This window comes from Cervus elaphus, unplaced genomic scaffold, assembly GCF_910594005.1.
Source record: "Cervus elaphus unplaced genomic scaffold, mCerEla1.1, whole genome shotgun sequence".
NCBI lineage: Eukaryota > Metazoa > Chordata > Mammalia > Artiodactyla > Cervidae > Cervus > Cervus elaphus.
In genome coordinates, this window is record NW_025316740.1 from 27577 (window position 1) to 41501 (window position 13925).

The window sequence follows — 13925 nt, forward strand, 5'->3', positions numbered from 1 at the left end:
TCAACGAACAAAACAAATGAAAAAATAAAAGCAGACTAACATTCTGACCATTGGAGTGAGACTGACTGAATTCATTCAGCCCAGTGTCCAGAGTCCCAGGGGCAGCTTCCCAAGGAGGAAGCCTTGGAGTCTCGGGGTCTCTTGGCACCTCCCTTGAGAGTCTTGCGGGGGGTGGGGGAGTGGAAATTGCCAAGGGCAAGCCTTCCCATTGGAGGAGCTCAGTCTAACCTGGGTATGGTCCCTGTGCTCTTTTGACCTTCATCACAAAGTCAAGGAGAGGACACTGGACCCAGGTCTGCCACTGAGGCAAATCAGATGCAGTGATGCAGGATGGTCCCAGGAAAGAGGAGGGCAGAGGGACAGGCGAGAGGGAATGCACTGGGGTCCTGGTCAGTGTCTGCTGGGTCACAGCTGCGGCCCCAGCCTCGGGCTGTGAAGGGATCACGCAGGGGCTGACCACCAGCAGACGAGTTCTGGTACAAGGGTGACCCAGGCTGCTGGGAGGATGTGTGTTTTTGCCTCATACTGGTGTGGTGTCTTTACACACTAGTTCTCCCTTACACCCAGTTCTACTACAGAGCTCAGAGCTCCCCCAGCCAGGACCTCCTGGAAAACCAGGAAGGTCCCAGAGGCAGGGAGAGAGGATGCTGACTGACTCTGGAAGGTCAGGAAGACCATGTCTCCAACCTGCTTCCTCCTTTCCAGCCTTACCCTTCATTTCCAAACCAAGCACTTGTCAACCTGCAATAAATAACCAGGAGTCTGAATAAAGAGCAAAAATCTCCAAGATACTGTGTGGGAAGAGGAAGAAAAAGGGAAGCATACAAAGTCCCAGAAGCATCCACAGGACAGCCTGGCAAGGAGCCGCCTTCTCCCTGACTCCTGAATGAGACCTCCCTGGGCCCACAAAGGCTTCCTGATAACCCCCCAGTCAAGATCTTCCCACCCTGAGCAGGGTCCCAGCACTCATGCAGCTTCTGGGTGCGAGGGGTGGGGCACACTGCTTTGGTACATTCTGCTGTCCCAGGAAAACAGCTTCAAGGAACTGGCAGTACGACATCACACAGCTGCAATTACGGTAATCAACTTACGCCAGATCTGCCTGGTTATTTTTAGAGTCTGGATTGAGGCGAAGAGTTGACTCGTTGGAAAAGACCCTGATGCTGGGAGAGATTGGGGTCAGGAGGAGAAGGGGATGACAGAGGATGAGATGTCTGGATGGCATCACTGACAAGATGGGCATGAGTTTGAGTAAACTCCGGGAGTTGGTGATGGACAGGGAGGCCTGGTGTGCTGCGATTCATGGGGTCACAAAGAGTCGGACATGACTGAGCGACTGAACTGAACTGAACCAAAGACAGGGCAGCCCTGGGTTCTTCTATTGCTCAGTCCTGCCTTGTCAAGCGGGCTGAGTAGGTCACTGGTCCCCAGAACTTTGCATCTTCCTCCCCAGCCCCAGATCTTCTACAGAATGGTCCTTGGGCACTGGCATCTCACTTACAAGAAGGGACACCATTGCTTCTGGGACATTTGAGCTCAATGTGGCTTTAGGGTGTCTTCTGAGACTATCCTTAGGGTCCCAGTGGGGTCACAATGACTCAACCCCACAGAAGGACACTGGATGAAGCCATGTCCTCTTCAAAAGGGACCTGGGGTTCGGACACTGAAATGTTTCTGGCCAAAAACTGCTTCTTGGCAACACCTGGTGGAAATTTGATAAAGCAAAGTAAACTCAACAACAAAAGAAGGTCCACCCAATTAAAACAGGGGCAAAATAGTTGCTTCTCCAAAAAAGATACAAATGGCCCAGAAGCACTAGAAAAGATTCTCAGCATCACTGATAATTAAGAAAAAGCAAATCAAAACCATAGATGAGGACACTGTTTGTATCCAAGAAGATGGATACAATTTAAAAATATAAATAGAAAGTAACCTGTCGGTGAGGATGTGGTAAAACTAGAACTCTCACACACAGCTGGTAAAATTGTACAATGTTTCAGTTGTTATCAGAAAATAGCTTGGCAGTTCCTCAAAACAGAGAAGTTGAAATTAACATACGACCCAGCAATTCTACTCCAAAGTAAATACCTAAGAGAACTGAAAACAGGGATTCAAACAGATACTCACACAAAAATATCCACAGCAGCATTATTCACAAAAGTCAAAAGATGTAAACAACCCAAATGTCCCCCCGACATGAATGAATAAATAAATGTGATACATGTTGCATTGGCCCGAAAGTTCATAAACCCAAACAAACTTCCTGGCCAACCCAATACATGCAATGTAATATTACTCACCCTTAAAAAGGAATGAAATACCAATACATGCTACAACACGGATATACCTCCAACCAAGTAAAAGGAGCTGGATACAAATGAAAGGTCAATTTACTCTAAATATCCAAAATAGACAAGTCCATAGAGACAGGTGCAGAGTGGCAGTTACCAGGGGCTAGTGTGGGGGGACTAGGCGCACTGCCTAATGGGTATGGGGTTTCCTTTGGGGGATTAACAATAATGTTCTGGAATTACACAGGGGTGATGAATATGCAATGCTGTGAATGTGCTAAATCCCACTCAACTGTTCACTCTAATTTTGTGTTGTTAATTTCATACCTCAAAAGAAGTGAATTTTAATTGTTTACCACCCTGTTCTTCCCCCCATCTCCGCAGGAGAGACCACCCTGGAAGATGCAAGGGCACAAGTCCAGAGCGGACCCCAGGAGCCTGCACAGGTGCCCCAGTGTGCATCCCACCAAACCACCATGCTCTCCTCTGCACACCGGCTTCTCTCACAGAGAAAAGGACCCTGTGATGGGGTTCCAGCCTGTGGAAATGGGCAAAGAGCCCAGGGCCCTACAAACCCGGCTCCTCAGAGCTCTGGGCCCCTCTTGTGCACACAGTCAGGTGTGGAGTGGCTGCCAAGGGCAGGGAGCGGGGATCAGGAGACAAATGAACAGTGTTGAGACGTTGAGACTGGGGGTTCCTGTCACCCCCAAGTTCACAGTCTTTCCTGCTCACATAGGTACAGGGGATAGGAGGCTGCAGAAGAAGATTCAAGAGGGTCCCAGGGGAGACTTCTCAAGGCTCTGTGGAGGCACATGTGTGATCTCCTGTAAAGATCCCCTGCAGGTGCCAATCTGATGAGGAGGCTCAACCCAGTGACAAAGCATGTGCTCACAGCACAGAGTACACGGTCACCTTGCACCCATGTCATGGCCAAGAGGTGGCGGAATGGAGCCCTGATTCCATCCTTTCTCCTTCCCAGAAAGAAAAAAAAAAGAGCAGCAGATGCGCCACGGGCAATGCTGGAAGGGCAGGATAGGGGAGGAGGGAAGGAGAAAGCACACTCTGAACCAGCCCCCCAGCTTCTGGGTCTTTCGCTGTTTCACCGTATCTGTGTCTTTGACTGTTTCAGGGGCAGAAAAACTTAAGAAACTCCATAAACTCCTTCCCTCCACTCGGACTCTCACCACCACGCTGTGCACCCCAGATCGCCCCCCACCCCCACACCTGTCTCACTCTCAGGTTCTGGCACACAGAACATATATCTTCCCAAGCATTTTCCAGGCTGTTAGTTAAAGCTTAGGAACTTATAGTTTTTCTTTTCCTTTTTTTGTTAATTAAAGCTTAGGACTTATATGTTTTCTTTCCCCCTTTTGCTAAGACCAAGAACCACTGGAGTTTTCTGGCAATCCCATAGGCAGCAATGGGGGACTAGAACCAGTTCTGATGTCCATTGTCTCACCAGGGAGGTTCTGATTGTTTCAGAAGCAGAATCGTTTCTTCAATCACAGGGCAGTCAGAGCTGGTACTCAGGACACAGCTTGGAGCTCTGCCTCTCTCTCCCAGCCACCCTGCCCCTTAGATACTTCTCTGGAGCCCAGGGCCCTGTGGAACCCAGACAGTAGCTCCCAGGTCAGAAAAGTGAAGGCTTAAGATGGGGATAAAGTAAAGTCCCAGTACCTGAATCTGGGGGCGGTGGGCTGGGGCCCCCAGGACCTGGGTCGGGTCCCAGAACTGAGCCCTGCCCGCCACAGAGGCCCCCAGTCCCACTAGGTATCCTTGATGTCACGGAGAGCCTGCATCGGCCGGACCAACAGGTGGGCACACACCTGTCCAGGTGCACAGGTGACCTTTCTACAGTGGTGCCTTAGCTGCTTTACTCTGTGGAGCCGCTCACCAGGCAAAAGCAAACAGAGGTGTTTGCTCAGGGCTGGCCACCTGCTCTCCTTGAGGGCCCTGGTGGTGCCTGAACTGCCTTCCCCAAGCTCCTGCTGGCGTCATCACCCCCACAACCACGCTTTCTAGGGGGCGTCAGTTCTACCTCCCTGCTCTCTCTCGCCCCACCCTACCTTGCCCAGGGTCTTGCAGTGGACAGCTGATAGGGCCACTGGCTTTCAGGCTCCAGCCTCAGGGACAGGTGCCAGGGGCTCCCACAATTACCCAGCTGTGAGGCCAGAGCTTGATGGAAGCCCAGGTCTCGTCTGGTCCAGAGCTTGGGAAGGCGGATGGTGGGAGGATTGGGAGGTGAAGCCAGGCAGGAAGTGGGCCCCGTCCACAGGGGCTCCCAGGGCTTCAGCCCAAAGAGGACAATACCCTCAGGTCCTCTCAGGTATGGCGGAGCTCTGTCTTGGGAGCCACAGCCTCCCTTGAGCATGGGAACACAGGGGTCGGGGAGGGTGACCTGGGCTGCCAGTCCGCTGCTCTGGGGTAGGGAGGGAAAGCCGTGTGGGCTCTGGAGGCCTGAGTCTTCATACCCCTTCAGGCCCCTCTGAGACCACCCAGGTCATGGCCCTGGGTGATCTCTCTGAGTCACACCAACCCCCCAGCCTTCCAGGAGCTGAAGCACGCCCACCCATAAGCATAGCACTCTGCCCTTGAAGACCCAGGGGAAGCAAGTGAGAAGGAAGGAGGGAGGGAGGGAGGGAGGGGGATGTCCTCCACCGCCTTCACACCCTGTGGCCCAAGCCCAGAAGGGCCCCTTTCCTGCCTGGCAGCCCACCATCCCCGCTTCCACCCTGCCCCATAGCCTGCCTTCTGCCACGCACTTCCATTTGATATCACACACACACATTTGAGATAAATGACAGCTTGGCGCTTCCTTTACTGCCCATTTCTCCTATATGGAGACAGCTCTGAGGTCAAAGTCACCTTCTGCATTCTCCCCGGGTGCACCCCTAGTCCTGGAGAAGCTGCCTGGGTGGCAGGTGGTCCCTCGGAGCGTGTATGTGGGCTGCTCACCAGTAGTGTTATTGTTACTATTAAGTCACTCTCTCAGAAAAACAATTGCAGAAATCAGGAGGAAGAAGAGAAAGAAATGAAGAGGAGAAGATGAGGGACTGGAGCCTGAACACAACCCCCACAGGAGGAAGTGTCCTCCCCCACATCCACAGGAAGGGGGTGGGTCTCCAGAGTGGAGACTAGCCACTTCTTCAGGATAGAAGGAAGCAATACCGTTGTTGGGGGGCACTTCTCCAGCTCTGCCTCTTTCCTGGGGAGCCCAGCGGGCACTTTCTTCTCCCAGAATGTCCTGGAATCCAGGTAAGGAGACACAGTCACACCCATGTGCCCTGAAGCCCAGCCCCTGCCCCCCCCCACTCCTCAGCACAGTGGCTTCTGTCAGGTTCTAGGTCCCCAGGCAGAGGCGGGTGCAAGGGTCACACTCTCAGCCTACACCACTAGCACGCCCCCTCCCCTGGGGCCAGTTATGACAGGATCCCACCTGGAGGCAGTTCCTGGACCTGTAGGACTCCCAGACATCAGCTGAGAATCAGCCCGAGTCCTGGGGGCTCCTGACTCAGGTGTTGGGGAGCATGGCAGCACACTTCCGTCCCAGACCCAGGCCAGGCTGTCCCTCGGGCCCCTGGAGCACCCCACCAGAGGGTGACCAGTGGGTGAGCAGACTCAGGGCGACCTTCCCCACGCCCACCCCCGGACTCCTCCTGAGCCCTGTTGCAGGCCCCCACCACCGCTGGCCCAGAGGAGGGGCTTGCTGAAAACCAGAGGACCAGGGCCACAGAGTCATGAAGTCCTCTTCACGGGCTCAGGTACACGGGCTGTGGGAGCCTCAGTTTTCTTACCTGTGAAATGGGAATACAAAGCCACATCCCTCAGGGTTTCGGGAGGATAAAGTGAGTAGCAGACAGGCGGTGCTGAGCACAGGATCAGCATGCCGTGGGCCCCCTGGGGTGGCCGTTGCTGGCATCACCTTATCCAGTTAAGACCAATGGGCAGAGGACACCTCTTTTGGGTCACAGGGGGAGAAGCCCTCAGGCAAGGCAGCAGTTTCCTGCCCCCCCACCCCGCTTCCGCTTGGCACCCCATACTCCAGGTCCCATAATTTTTAATTTGTTTTCTCCTCCCCTGGCTAAAAGGCCATTAGCACCCCATTAGGTAAAAGAATCCCATTTTCTTCACACCACCAAGGAAACAGTGATTTACTTAGCCATCCTTAATGCAATTCTGCAGAATAAAGGCAATTTTGCAATGGTCTCAATAAACTTCCCCATTTGCTCTCTGCTCACAGACCCCACTCTTAGGAGCCTACCAGCTGACCCAGCCCCTTGCTCCCTCAGAAGGCTGGACTCTGCTAGGGCCCAGGACAGTCAGTGTGGGGCGCAGGCAGCTCCCAGAGGCCAGAAGGGCTTTAGGGGGACCCAGGTGAGCCTGGTGAAGCACACCACCACTCGTCCCTGGCCAGAGAGGGAAGGAGCAGAAAGAGAAACAAAGAGGTCAGCAGAGCAGTCTTCCTGGCTGAGGGGCTGCACTGGCACCCGCTGGTCCAGCAGAAGTGGTCCAACTGCAGATGGGCAGGGCCCGCAGCCTGGAGAGAGGCTGTAAGTCATGGCCCATACTGGGAGTGAGAGGCCCCAGGGGCGTGCAGGCACAGGGGGCAGGTCTCTCCTTGTGGGCAGAGGTGCTGAGCAAAACGGGACCCCAGAAGCCAGGCCAGGAAGATGGCAGGTGCGAGGCCTCGTGAGGAAGAGCAGGGGGTCAGGGAGAAGGTGCTGGGTGAGCAGTCAGCCTGAGACATTCAGGGAGAGCCCTGGAAGCTGGGAATCAGTCTCTTCATCCATGCCACGGGGACATCTGTACCTGCACTGGAGCAGTAAAACGCCACACACTCTTCTGAGAACAACTTCTAGATGGGTCCAGGATGCCCCAGGTGGGCAGGCTGTGCCCCCTGAGTGTGAATAGGGAGGAGCAGGTGTCCCTGTGTATACACGCAGGGGTCGCAATGTGTGGGAGTAGCAGGGAGGGGGGCTGGGTTTCCCAGACAAGGGTGTAGTGTGAGGGGCCGAGCATGGGTGTGAGTGTGTCCACAGGCCTCATGATCACATATCCTTGAGAAAGGGCAGTGGTGTCTCGGTGATCACCAAGAGTGAGCATGAGAGTGAGTGTGTGTGTGTGTGTGTGTGTGTGTGAGCATGTGAGTGTGTGCCCATGTGTGCCCTCACACAGATACCAGAGTGTGGGTGAGGAGTACTGCCCTACTCTGGGAGTCTGTGTCTGGGATGGCGCCTTTTTCTGAAGGCGTGTGCATTCTTACACAATGACAGTATGTACACATGGAGAGGGGCACACACTAGGGGTCTGGTGATGTCCTATGACCTTGGTCTGAGCACCCCTGAGCCCTCTAGCCCATCCCTGCCAGCCCTGAGGCAGTGCTTTCCTTCCCTAACACTGGGGTCCAGGCCACTGCCGCTCCATCTGGTTGTCTCCCTACCCAGCCTCTCATCAGTCATCCAGCACAGAAGAGAGCTTCCGGTCTGGGGGAGGTAGGTCTAGGCCAGCAGGGAGGGCTTTCATCCCCTAGAGACCCAGCCCATACCCCAGGTAACAGGCACGGCCACTGAAGGGCTGCATCCACAAGGGGGCGCCCCGAGGCCGGGCTACTCCCAGCCTGGGCGAGTCCCAGAGCAGTGGCCCCCGCTCACTTGCGGCAGTCTGGAGCACCACACCGAGAGGGCTCCAGAACTGCCACTCTGAGTAGTGTGCCCGCAGGCCTCTCCAAACGCCCAGCTGTCTCCTCCTGAGTACCGCGGGGCCACCTCTCCACTCTCAGTGTCGTCAATCAGTTTCTTACTCATCCTGTTGGAAGAGTGGGTGGGGCAGGAGACCTGCTTTCCCTGGATTGGAGGGCCTTTCTCCCACCACCCAACTCCTTGAGTCCAGGCTGTGAAAAAGCCACTTGCATTCCTACCAAGTGTCACAGGTCCATGCTGGTGGCCCCGCTCCCAGTCCAGTCCTCCTAGCCTCAGCTGGACACCTTGGCTAAGCACAGGAGAGGCATGGGAAGTCCTCTGCTAGGTTCTGAGGCTGCCCAGTCCACCCTGGCTTCGGCCTCTCACCTGATCACCCGCCCATTACTACAAAGTTGCAACACAGAGTTACAAGAGATCTTCTGAACGCCTTGTCTGTGTTTACTTCTGCCCTGTTTTCAACCTTCTGTTTCCGCCTCACAGCACCCTGACCCCAGACTCCCAATGCTTCCCCCATTCTTCCCGGGGGCATGGGAAGGATTTCTCCCCTGCCTTTCCTGTGATGGGCTGGGGGCCCATCCTAGTTTAAGTATCTGACTCTTGAGCTTGGGATCCAGTCATACAAATGAAACCTTGGGCAGGCCTGTGAACCCACCGTCAGTGCAGGACCCAGGGCCAGAAGCAGGGAACCACTCACTGCCTCTTGTATTCCTAAAGGCTGAAGGGAAAGGTGGGGAAGGGTGGCGGGGGCTACTCTCAGAGGGAAATTTAGTACATACATATAAGTATTTAAGAAAAAGAAATCGGGGACAATTTTAGAGAAACTAAAATTCGTGGCCACGGGGGGGGGGGGGGGGGCGGGGCGGTAAGGAGCAGATTCCACAGCCTTGGGATTCATTCATCTGTCGAGAGTTTTGGAGGTGGGGGCAGTGACCAGCCTTTGCAAAGCCACTTCGAATCCTCCCAGCACCGATGCTGACGACACACAGCCCTACTCCACTCCAGGATGGTAAAAGCACTTGGTGCATGTTGGCCCCGAACCATCAAATGGTGCCAAAGGCCGCGCCTTCAGGTACCCCTGCGGGGCAGCAACAGGAGACTCTAAAGACGCAGGTGGGACTGGAGCCAGGGCTGGCGGCGCTGGGCCAACCCGAGCGGGCCCTCGAGGGCAGCCTCCCTAGAAACCACAGGCTTGGGGGATTTTTAAGAAGTAGGGTGGCAAAAACTCACAAGGAAAAGCAACCGTTTTAAAAAGAGCAGATCTCCTCCGGTCTCACCCCAGAGAGGATATCAGAGCCGGAGGAGAAACGCATCGACGTGGAGTGTGACAAGGAAACCAAGATGGAGCAATCGTTTACAGAAACACAACTCCTCCTGCCCCAGTGGCAGGCTTTTCAGGGCTACCTTACCCGTCGTCCCCCACCTGCACCGAAACACCAACAAGATCCGCTCGGTTCGCCCCAGACGCCGCTGTGGCGCGAGGCGCGACCAGGCAGGCAAGCGCGGCTGCGACTCGGGCCCTGGGCACAGGCGCCCGGCCCGTGTCCCGCTCCGGCCCGAGACCCGCCCAGCCTGGGGCCCGAGGCGCGCTGCCCGCCACACCACCCGACTCCCAATGGAGCCCAAGCGGCCAGTAACTGCGTGGCCCGCTGCCCGCCGCGAACAGAAAGGAGTTTTAGAACGCGTCCACTCCACCGCGCGGCTCCAACTTCGCCCCGACCGCCGCGGGCACCAGTCCCCGACAGAACTCACCTTCGCCGAGCAGGGGCAGCAGCAGAAGCAGGAACCGCAGCCCCACGGCGCTGGCCGTCGCCTTCGCCATCGCCGATGCACGCTGCGGCTGCGGCGAGAGGGACGCTTCCTTGGGCTGGGGGGCTCAGCAGCGGGGTGCGGCGCTCAGCACCGCCCGTCCTGGAGCGGAGGACGCAGTGAACACTGCGGGCACCGAGCGTTGGGGCGCGGGCTCCAGGGCACTCTCCGCAGCTGTGCTCGGGGCTCGGAGCACATGACTGAGGAGGGGAGGGCGCGGGCTGCGCACGAGGCGAGAGCAGGGGCGGGGCAGGGCAGTGAGGGCGGCGTGGGGGGGGGGCGGGGTGGCGGGGGGGCGGGGCCAGGGTGCGGAAGTAAAGGCGGGGCGCCGGGTACCTCCCCAGGCGATCCCTGGTGCGGTTACCCCGGAGCGAGGGTATGGAGACCAGAGCCGGACGCGGGGTGCAGGCCGGGCGGGGCACGAGTAGGGGCGAGGTGCGGGACCCGGCTACCGGCCTGGCAGCCGCGGCCCCAAGCCGCGCACCTCCGCACGCACAGTCACTCTTCCTCAGCCTGTGCGCCCTCTCGCTGTCTCTGCGCTTCGACCTTCCCTGCCGCCCAGAGAGGGCAGGGAAACCAGGCGGGGATGCGGGGTCTGGGCGGACTGGCTGGGGGTGAGCCGGAACGGACCTGCAGACCAGGCAGGCGCCCCGCCTCCAGGCTCCGGGCGCGGCGCGCATCCTCCGCCATTTCGCGGAGGGGGGAGGTGCGGTGGGAGCGCGGCCTCTCTGGCGGCCGGAGGCGGGAGGAGGGGAAGAGCCCCCGCGAGGGACCCGGAGCCGGCGCGCCTTCTGCGCACTCCAGGGGTGCGCCTGGCGAGTGGCTTCCGTAGTCCCTCTGGGGGTGTCCTAGCGGTAGTTTGTGAACCCCTCTTTAGGACTGGTCCAGCCAATGAAAACAGGAATCTGACCGGGCACACCTTTCAAAGAGACGGGGAGCCGGCGTTAACGGGATGCTTGGAGGGTAATACCTTTTCCCCCCCACCACACATTAGAATTCTTAGGATGTGGGGCTGACAGGGTAGCAGAGCAAGTAGCAAGAAGGAACTGGAGCCCAAAAGAATTTAATTTTTGCTCCAAGAAATGATGCCTATAAACACATCTGATACTAAAAAGAGGGAAGACTCTGGGTCCCTAACATGGGAGGTCCTGGGGTGAGGCGGGAGGTGGGTACTAGGCTCCTGTGGGAAAAGTCCACTGTTCTCCTCCCGCCTCCCAGCTGCCTTTTGAGGTCTGGCCCCCACCGGGGCACAGAGGAATGGGATGCACATAGGAGCTTGGGGTGGGAGGATCCCAGGTCCCTAGACCTGAGGTGCCCCTATTTCAGGGTCTTTTCTTCCTGCTGTGCACAGAGCTGCACCCTCCTGCCTGGCTGAGCTCAGAGCTGAGTAAGAGCTGCGCACATCACTGCAGATAAGAAGTCAAAGTGAAGTCACTCGCCATGAGGAGGAGGAGCTGCCAAGACAGGCTGGCTGGGGGCTCTGCCCCCTGAGATGTCCAAGCCAGCCTGTTGGCAGAAGGCCAGGGCACAGTGCTATCAGCTCAGGAGAGCCACCCTGCGGCCACCAGACCTTATGTTGCCTGCCTCACCCTCCCAGGGCTTCAGGCTCTTGGACATCTGGGGCTGGAGTTGGCTGTGGGGGATTCCCCTGGGTGTGGGCGAGCTACCTCTGGTGCTAATAGTAACCACCAAGGCTGAGCTGCTCAGGCCTGTGCACAGCAAAGGGACCTGAATTAGGAAGGGAGATCCCAAGAGAGACTTCTTTGTTACACACAGACTTCTGTGACAGGAGGATGCAGAATGAAGAGGGGTGGCCTGGTGCATTCTTTCCAACTGGCCCCACCCTTGTGGAACTGCCCCAGCCAAGCCTTGGCTAACACTGGTCAGGCCGGATGTCCAGTCGTGCTCTGGGTGACCACCTCAAGGGCCCATTGGACACTGTGCTCCTGCCTGATCCCCTCAGGCCCTTCCACTCCTTCTCCACCACCACCCTTGGGGGTCTTGAGAGGACATCTAAGACTATGGTGGGGGTATTGCCTTCTTCTTAGAAAAAAGTCCAGGGAGCCTCCTATGTGTAGTTTTATCCCCGTCTGTGTATGTACACATGTATGCATGAGCATATACCTGTGTCATGTGCAGGACACGGATGTACACTCGCCCCCATGTGTATGCCCAGAGACCTGACCAGATAATCATCCAGGAGAGGGCAGAGGTGAAGCGTTGGGCTTTCTGGCCTTGGGTCCTGCATATCTATGAGACCCCCATGAGTCCCAGACAAGGCCCATCTCCACCAGGAGGCCTGACATCAACTCTTTGCCCCAGTCACCCTTCCATGGGCCACCCCAATGGAGTTGTTTTTCTCCTCTGAATTTCTGGCCCCACCTTGCTCTTTTCCCTTCCTTCCTCTGTTCTTCCTTTTCCTCCCTTGCCTGCTTCCCTCCCTCTTCTCTGGAAGAATCTCTTCTCCATTCCTCCCCACAGCACAAGAACCAGGCTAGCTGCATCACTGGGGCCTTGGGGTCTTCATCATGTACTAGAACATGGAAGTAATAATACAGTAACTACCTGGAAGTGCTGTGAGGCTGAACCCAAATGAAGCTTTGACAGAATCAGCACTGTTTCTGGTTGTCTAGAAAATGAGCTTTTTTTTTTTTTTTTGGCTCTTCTTCCAGGGGTCCTCTAAAGTCCAAGGTGCTGTCTGGATGTTAGGCTGGGGGCAGTGACCAGGTGTGAAGGTTGCAGGTAGGCTCTGAGTTGTATTGAAGCCATCTCTCTCTGGTCTGTGTGACCTCAGCATGTTTGCAACATCTCTGGGCCTCAGGAAAGCAGAGCTCTCTCCCTTTAGGTGCCTGAGGACAGGTGAATCCGAGGCAATGGGCAGGAGCTGTCCTTGTTATCACTGGTTCCCGTCAGCTGTGGAAGCTGAGCTGAGGCAAGAGTGGTCAGTGGACCTAGCTCAGGTAGCACAGAACACAGGTGACCCCTAAAACGGGCTGTCTGCTTCCCCAGCTCTGGCTTCCCACCTGCACAGGTAACAAGTCACACCTGCATGGGGCTGGCAGCCAATGATACCAGCCTGCAGGAGCCAATGCCTGTCTCCAGCCCTCCCCACAGGACCTACAGCTCTCTCAGTGGAAGGAGAGAGAGCCCTAGAACCCCAGAGTCCTCTTTGCCACAGCAGCACTTATCTGAGCATGTAATTACACATTCGGGAGTGGTGGGTTGATTTATGCTCATACCTCACCCAGGCTTTGGGGGCTTTGCTCACATCAAGTCCCCAGCCCAAGGGTACCACTGGCTGGAGACCACTGGAACCTAATGGGGCCTCAGGCCTGGCAGTGCCTGCCTCTTGCCTCAAGGACACCAAAGAGAAGGACTGACCTAGCTTACAAGCAAGCCATAGCAGTAACAGGGAGCTCGAATTGGCCAGTCCAACAGGTATGACCTGAATGCTCTTTAGAAAAAACATCTCCCAGGGCAGTTTGCAGGCCTTGTAATGCAGATTTAGACAAGTTTTTACAAATGCACTTTTTAAAATAGGTCTTAATGGATCCTTTGCAGTAGTTACAGCCCATTGTGTAAATGCAAACAGAAGGTTTTTTTAAAACATGTATTATTGATCAGAAAGGCAGCAGCAATTAGAAGCCAGTATGTCATATCATTCAATACACACTTCCTATACAGTCCTGCTTGTGCTCATTCATAACTTTCTGACAAATTATCCTGTCACTGGGAAGCCTTTTCTTTTCCCTTTTGCTTCTAGAAGCAAAGGTGAACCTCTCCATCAGTTATTAGCTAGAGGTGAATGAAAACTTAAGCTTACCTTTACCATCACAAAACCTATTTATGAATTCTCCAGTTTCCAGACTGAAATGACAAAACCTTCAGGTAAGATGGATGATGCCTCTCGATTTGTTCTGTGGCCCACAGTGGAAAAACAAAACAAAACTGGTGACAGGTAGCATATGCTACCTGTCATATTCAGGTGGGCAGAATCACAAAGCCAGGGAGGTCTGCCTTGTGGCAGGGTTGCTTAGCCAGGGTCTACAAGGAGGGGCCTTGGATGTCCCTCCCTGGTCATGTAACCTAAAATGATCAACAAGCATGAAGTTGAGCCTTGTTTTTGCTC

General features: G+C 55.7%; 1 protein-coding gene across 1 annotated transcript in view; it reads right to left on the reverse strand.

Annotated features, from left to right (window-relative positions):
- Nucleotides 1-9930, reverse strand: part of LOC122691331 (proto-oncogene tyrosine-protein kinase receptor Ret-like) — a gene marked incomplete at its 3' end in the record, with an annotated part of 37501 nt that extends 27571 nt beyond the window's left edge. The window contains exon 1 of the mRNA XM_043897941.1: nt 9740-9930. Coding sequence (XP_043753876.1) covers nt 9740-9809 — 70 coding nt within the window. The remainder of the gene's footprint in view (nt 1-9739) is intronic.
- Between the last annotated feature and the right edge of the window lie 3995 nt (nt 9931-13925).